This window comes from Solanum verrucosum, unplaced genomic scaffold (genome assembly GCF_900185275.1).
Source record: "Solanum verrucosum unplaced genomic scaffold, falcon-dt-bn FXZP01000007.1, whole genome shotgun sequence".
In the NCBI taxonomy this organism is placed as follows: domain Eukaryota; kingdom Viridiplantae; phylum Streptophyta; class Magnoliopsida; order Solanales; family Solanaceae; genus Solanum; species Solanum verrucosum.
Genome location: NW_026020177.1, coordinates 2,704,076 through 2,711,769, shown reverse-complemented (window position 1 = coordinate 2,711,769; position 7,694 = coordinate 2,704,076). Strand labels below are relative to the sequence as shown.

Sequence of the window (7,694 nt, the reverse complement as noted above, 5' to 3'; positions counted from 1 at the left end):
TTCATGTATGTTGTATTTACTTCAGTGTTCATCTCTTCGAAGCTCATTGTGAAATCCTTTTTTTTTTGTGAGAATGGTAACTCGATTGTGACAATTCCTTTTTGGGATGTGGTTTTTTTTTCTTTTAAAATTCCTTGTTGTTCTGTTTGTTTAGGGTGCATAGGTATAGGATTTGAGCTGGAATGAGTTCATGTATCTAGTATTCACTTCAGTGCTAATCTCTTCAAAGTTCATAGTGACAATTTCTTTTCCGGATGTGGTTTTTTCTTTTCTTTTTCCTTTCTTGTCGTTCTGTTAGTTTAAATTACATGGGTTTAGAATTTTGGTTGGAATAGGGACAATATGTTGATGCATTCTGCCAACCACAAATTTGATAGGCCTGGCGAAGCTGAAGCCTCCATTCAAAAGAGACGGAGCAACAACTACAGGTACTAGTTTCCCACTATGTTAAAATATTTATTCTACTTCAAATTTGGAACTATTGCTAATTACATGATCTTTCTAGGGAATTCTAGCCAGGTTAGTGATGGTGCGGCTGCAGTTCTTCTCATGAAGAGAAGTATAGCTATGCAGAAGGGACTTCCAATTCTTGGTGTTTTCAGGTAAGCTATATTCTTTGCATATGAATAGAGATTGTTCTTTTGTGGTTAGTACTGATCACCATGATGCTCAATATACACTATTAGTTGGATAATTCACAACTATATTCAGGCAGTAGCTATTATGTGCTAACAAAGTCAAATATGCTTTTAAAAGGTAACAATAATATGCCCTTTAAGATAGAAGGGGAAATCAACAACATAATCGGTTGGTATTTTATCTCAATCTTGAATCCACGTTCTTCTTTCATGGTTCTCTTTTTCCATTTTTGTAGATACAACAATAGCAATGTTTTTAGATACAAATAAACTAACTTGACACAAGTTTTGATGCTACTTTTTTCATTAACAAGATTTGTGACTACATCAACTGCCCACTGAATGATACCATTGGCTTCTCGATAGTTCTAAGCATCTTTGTGCCTGTTCAGCTTATTAGCAAGATGAGGCAAAGCTCTAGCATCACAATTAGTTGTTGGTGCTCCGACTATACATAAAATTGAAAATCTAAAGAAGTCGTGTGATAGGTGCAATAGTTAAGAACTACACAATATGTTATTTATATTTCACATTTCCACTTCCTCTGTTATTTATATTTCATATTCACACTAGTATTATTTAGATAAAATTATTCGTGGAACCTTCTTTACACTTGCTTATGCTTTGTGGTTTATTATCTTTAGGGAGTACTCATGACCATCCCTTAGCTACTATATCAACAACTTTAAGCCCATGAAAGTAGTCCAAGCCTCAGCACACTTGCCACAAATATTGTGTTGTTATAGTGGTCTCGATAATTTCTTTCTTTCTTTTGGAGACAGATACAACTCTCCAGAAGATAACGTTAAGCAGTTGTAAGCATACAATGTAGTCATTCTGAACTCGCTCACTCTAGTTTGGATGACTAATATGACTGATTTGTTGAGTATTGTTCTTTTTTAGATACACATTTACTTCGTCAACTGCACATTCACTATCTTCTACCATCTTTGTAAGTGTAACTCTTTAGGATATTTTGATTATTGTCGTGTGGCTTCTTTGATTTGTATGTCTTTTTATTAGGTAGTTTTTTTGTTTTTGCTTCTAAAAACGACATGTTGAGCATTCATTTAGGTAGCTTTTAGCTGTGATATGTGTTGCAAAGTTAAAAGTTGTAGTCTTTGCTTACTATCTCCGGCTAAGAACTGTACGAAAACAGGAGTTTGATAGCATGACAGGCTCCCAGTTTTTTTCTGGTGGCTTTACAGGTAATCTGCAATTAGCTATGTGATGCCTTGTTTTGCTTACCCTTTTTCTCTAGTTTTCACCATTTTTAAATTCTAATGTTTGTAAGCTGATGAATGATTGTTAAGTAGGAACATCAAGTATGGTGACAACTCTCTAGAAAGAAACAGAATGATTTACTGTTATTGCTGCCTGCTTGAGTCCTTTAATTTCCTCTCCACCTTGATCTCACACAACTTGTATTATCTGTGCTATAACTTTGGATTGGATTTAAAGGGTTGTTATTCTGTAAATAGTACTGACACCATGATGCTCAATATACCATTAGTCAGGTAATCTGCACGTAGTTATGTAACGTCCAGTTCTGCTCTTGTTTTCCTGATGCTAAAAAAGGAATGGTGATAGCTGAGGCTGAAGGCCATCATAATGTATCTATCCTATGTTCAAAATTCTGCAAAACTTGATGAATGGTACACTGGAAAATTGCAGTCAGACTGTCGAGACATGAAATTGATCTCCAACAGTCCAAGCCATTACATTTGCGGAAATAAATAGATTTTTGAGATGAAAACTATTTCCTCTATCCTACTAGGCATGAAGTTAGAGCAGAAACTAACATCAGCTGTTGATCATCTTGTTCAGGAATTCAGCTTGCTCGGGAAAGTATTCCAATAGGGACCCGAAAATCTAAGCCGGCAGGACCACAATAGTTCTTTTCCGATCATTACTAATGATACTTGCTTACTTGAATTTTCACGTGTAATTTCTGGTATTTTTATATAAAGTAAGTGAAGAGTGAAATGTTTCACGGGTCTCAAGGACAATGGTAGATGTGTGTGAAGATCATGAAATTTATGTGAAGATAATGAAATTTCGTACTATCAATTATTAGTTTGGACGTAAATGATCAACACAAGTATATTGAATATTGCTTATTTTTTGCCAGCTGGTGCATCTATAGACTACAAGATTATATGATTTGGATAATAATATTAGCACATCCAGCTTACTATATGACCTTAAAATATTCATGTATATTCTGTCCACTCACCTTTTATTTCTTCTATATTTTACAGGCTTTCCTTGGCCCCAAAAAGATTGTGGGTGTTTTCTACAAAGCAAATGAATATGCTGAAATGAACCACAACTTTTTGGGCTGTGCAGAAAATGCCTTGGGGATACGTGAATGGTTAGAATCTAAAGGTCATCAGTACATAGTCACTCCTGAAAAAGAAGGACCAGATTGTGGTTAGTTACTTCTAATCTATAATCTCTCATGTTCTATCCATTACTCCACTGAAGCCTATGCATTTCTAAAGATAGTCCCTTTACTGATTTACTCTTCATGCTTGTACAACTAAACACATCTGGAAAGGAGTAGTTTTTTTTCGTTTAAAACATGCATGTATGTGTTTAGGTTTTAAAAAATAAATGGCTCACGCGAGGAGAATTTAACTGTCATAGCAGGAACATTTATTCCTGATCTCCATGTGTTGATTTCGGCCCCTTTTCATCCTGCCTATGTCATGACTGAAAGGATGAAGAAGGCAAAAAATCTACAACTTCTGCTGACAGGTGGAATTGGATCAGATCATGTCGATCTGAAAGCGGCTACTTCTACTGGATTGACGGTAGCAGAGGTCACTGGAAGCAATACTGTCTCAGTTGCGGATTAAGCTGGATTCTGAGCTAGAGAATCAAATTGGAGCAAAATTTGAGGAAGATCTCGATAAGATGATGTCGAAATGTGACATAGTGGTCATCAATACGCCTTTGGCATGATGCAAAAAACATTTGATATTCTCTGTGTGAACCACTGCTACGAGTAATATGTTGTTAGAGATCATGTTTTCTTTACCTTCTTCCTTTAATTTTCTATTTCAAACTTTGTCATCAGTTAGAGGTCATCAATAGGATGATATATGTTCCCAACAACTTGTGTTGCTAGAATAATATGATTGCCAATGAAGTATTTTTAAGATTCCTGGAGATGTAAGAGTAGTTCCATATCTTGTTGAATTGCCGAACCCTTTGAAGAAAGAAATACTTCTAAAACTATATTGAGTGCTTTCTTTTAGTTATTTTCCCTAAAATTTAGGATACAATGGAGATGTTTGGTACCCACAACCAGCTCCCAAGGACCATCTGTGGCGCTACATGCCAAACCAAGCTATGACTCCTCACATTCTGGGACTACCATTGATGCACAGGTTTGTAAATACTCTGTTTTCTCCAATTTCTTTAGGCTTTTCTTATTCTTTACTTTCACGACATTATAATTGTGAGCAAACTGAGAGAAGCTTGTTACTAGCAATTTTGCAGTTGAGGTATGCAGCTAGAACAAATGATATGTTGGACAAGTACTTCAAGGGTGAGGATTTCCCTGCGTTTGGGCTCCAAGTGCTCATATCATAATTGTTGTTATTGGTTCAAGCGTTTTATCTTTGGCTTGCTATTGCTCAACTTGGTTGGATTGATGGTACTATTGTTATGCTTTTATTCTCTTTTGTTACTTATTACATCATATTTGGAGTAATAGAAATCCATCTTCTCACAAATTCCAGATTTTGATCAAATTTGACGACTTTCAATTGTTGTTGTTGTACTTTCTTTCACTTGCTCGACGATCGGTTTAGGTTTAGGCATTGCTCAAGTAGTAGGTTTGTCACCTTCTAGCCTACTATTGCTACATTTTTGGAGGGTCTGGGAACATTGCAAGTTCTAAGTTTTATGTACCTTTTTTATTTAAAGAAACTAAAAAATTGGAGGAAGTTTAACTAGAGTTAGCATTGGAACTGTGACTGAAATGCAAAAAGTTTGGAGAACTTTACAAGCACTGTGAGCTATTGCTTTTGCCAATTCTTACTTCCTCATCCTTATGGAGATTCAGGTAACGATATGGAGCATTTTTCATTCATTCCTCATAGTTTAACTTGATGCCGTAGTAATTTCCTATATAATACAGGATACAATCAAATCCCCACCCTCAGAAGCCAAAACAATGAAAAATGCAACTCTAATTAGTGTATCAGTAACAACAGTTTTCTACATGCTCTATGGTTGTTTTTGCTATGCAGCATTTGGAGACCATACTCCTGAAAATTTACTAACTGATTTTGGATTATACGACCCTTATTGGTTACTCGATATAGCTGTCATTTGACCTTTTAGTTAATTAGAGTGGCTCAAGAGTACCATCTTCATTTGAATCTCCATTTTTACATAGTTTTAACTAATACAATGCATACTTGCAGCACCTTCTGTAGGATTTTGGAACTCCGACTTCTCCAACTAACGAGATAGAGAACAGACTTCTTCTGGCATGACGCCGAGCAGAATACTCTGCTCGAACGCATGCTCTTACCCAAAATCTTGTTGCTGTCCATTTTACACAGACTGAATCTGACCGTACACGTATAACTCCACCGCAACCTACTGTGTTCCTTCAAAACAAAGCAAGTTAGCATAAGCAGGAAGAAGTACGAGCATCAACAAGCAAGCAAATGTTGTTCTTCTGCCACATCTTTGCCCCAAGGAGCTGCAAGTTTGTTAGTTCTGGCTACTCCAAGAAACACTGACTCAGATGAACTATGGTGTACACATATGTAGAATATTGCTTTATAAGTATGTGTACAAGTATGTGTATGTACACAAGACATACTATCTTTTGAAATTTATTGCAAATTTATATATTTGAATTACTTATTAGCCAATTTAATGCTTGAGATTATTTATTGCATAACAATATTGGTGTTTTTTAATTAGAAATTGTGGCATATAAATATTTTATTGCCAAAATAGTATTACCACACTTAAAAGTGTAGTCATAGGGCTGTAAATTATTGTATGCACATGGGCAAGGACTACACTTCAAAGTGTTGTCATACATTAGATAGAAAAGGCAACACTTTAAAATCGTTGCCATACATTAGATAGAAAAGGCAACACTTTAAAATTGTGGGCAATAAGGAAGCTAAGGCCACACTTAAAAGTGTAGTTGTATGAGATAAAAAAGTTGCTATATGAGGTACATAAAAACGTGGCCATTTTGCCATTTAGGCTACGCTTTTAAGCGTCGCTGATGAAAAGTGTTGCCTAAACTTTAAGGTTACGCTTCTTTTGGGCACCCCAGGAAAAGTGTTGCTTAAAGTTTAAAAGTGTAGCCTTTTATCAAAGGCCACACTTTTCGGTAGTTTAGGCTACACTTTACTGGTGTGGCCGTAGGCCTAAAATGGTGTAGTGAATGTTATAATGAAGAAGGTTTTCTATGAAAACTTATCATTTTTTGACATAATTCATACTTAACTAAAGATATCGCACAACAGAGAAAAATATGTGTATGGGTGATATCGAGTGCCGGCTACATCCAGGGACATGTGTTGGGACAAAACCCACGACTACTCAAAATGTTACTAATACAACAACTCATAAAACTGGGGTCCTCCGAAAGCAAGGAGGTCTTACTCAAAGAGATGGCGAGCAGACGAATTGATCTCAACGGACTCTTGTTGAGGATCCTAAGAACCTGTAATTGCATCATTAAAAGATGCAGGTCAAATGACATTAGTACATTGAATTTACAAGTATGTAATATAGCTGAATAACAAATAACTAAATGAAAAGACTATAATATATATATATATATATATATATATATATATATATATATATATATATATATATATACACTCAACTGAATCAATACATGAACATGAAGTGAAAATCATTTAAGATTTAAAATAAAATATATAATGAAAGCAACATGAAAATAATATACTTTACTTGTGGGGAGTTTCTCTAATCGATAACCATTACTATGAGCCTGGCAATGATACAACGTTTTTCCTCATGTTGCCAGGGCCATTCTATACTTTTTCGGGGTATATGATGATATCGTGACTAAGGATCCATCCAATTGGCCTTCTCATAGGTAGTGAGGAGACGAATGAAGAGTCGATGCTATCCTATCCTACGCTGGCAACGTAGTTCTTTGGGACTTACGAATCATCAAAGACTCTAACCCAATTTGATGCTCGATACTACTTCCTAAATAAGTGATATAAATTTATGCTCAATGTTTAAAAACATACTCTTCCTCTGGTTTGAGATAATTGCTCAAACTATTCTCTTAAAAAAGGTAACTTCTCTTGAAATATCTTTGAACTAATAACTCATTCAGAAATCAAAGTTTTTTCTTTTATCAATGTAAAAACTAATACCTTTGGGAATACTTAGTTCCCTTATACTCTTACTCAATTCATACTTGAAAACTCTTTCTAAAAAATATATCAAAATCATATTGTGATATGATCATTGATGACTCGGAAAGTCATACTGCATAAACATTGATGGTATATCGAGATACCATAATGCTTAAACATTGATGGCATACTCGTCTTTCATACTAATCATATTTTAAAACTGTTTCTCAAAATTCATCTTTACTTTCTCAAAAACTCTGTTTAAAACTCAAATATTGGCTTCAAAAAGCTTCTCAAAATTTATCTCAATTCATAAGGTTCATGTGCAATGAACGACTCAACTCAGGTGTCTTAGTATCAAAATGAAAACTCAGTACTCAGAACTCAAGAACTCAAGGACTCAAGAACTCAGAACTCAAAACTCGACGATACTACTCATCTCAAGAATACTGAATTCATATGGTTCATGTTGAAATATAGACATGACCGAATCAACTCAAGAATCTTAAATGCATAACATATAGCAATTCAATAATTAGGAATAAAATTTCAAAAGAATTAGGAACTCAAGAACTAAAAATCAACTCATCTCAAGAATACTAAAATCTAGGGATAGAAACCTAGATTACTCTTTTACTAATTTGAAGTACATGTAGGGTGTGAGGATGAA

General features: G+C 35.0%; 1 protein-coding gene and 1 pseudogene across 1 annotated transcript; both read left to right on the top strand.

Moving 5' to 3' along the window:
• Positions 1-2,417: 2,417 nt before the first annotated feature.
• LOC125829088 (formate dehydrogenase, mitochondrial-like) lies at positions 2,418-3,499 on the top strand. The gene is made up of 3 exons (XM_049508363.1): positions 2,418-2,486; positions 2,900-3,071; positions 3,288-3,499. Exons 1-3 carry the CDS (start codon positions 2,418-2,420, stop codon positions 3,497-3,499), a joined length of 453 nt encoding a protein of 150 aa, XP_049364320.1.
• A 496-nt stretch (positions 3,500-3,995) lies between these two features.
• LOC125829087 (amino acid permease 3-like) lies at positions 3,996-4,986 on the top strand (annotated as a pseudogene).
• The last annotated feature ends 2,708 nt before the right edge of the window (positions 4,987-7,694 follow it).

Coding starts and splice junctions, on each gene's coding strand:
- LOC125829088 (XM_049508363.1), top strand. CDS start 2,418: ATGAAGTTAGAGCAGAAACTAACATCAGCTGTTGATCATCTTGTTCAG. Junction 2,487..2,899: donor AATTCAGCTTGCTCGGGAAA/GTATTCCAATAG, acceptor TATATTTTACAG/GCTTTCCTTGGCCCCAAAAA. Junction 3,072..3,287: donor AAAAGAAGGACCAGATTGTG/GTTAGTTACTTC, acceptor TAACTGTCATAG/CAGGAACATTTATTCCTGAT.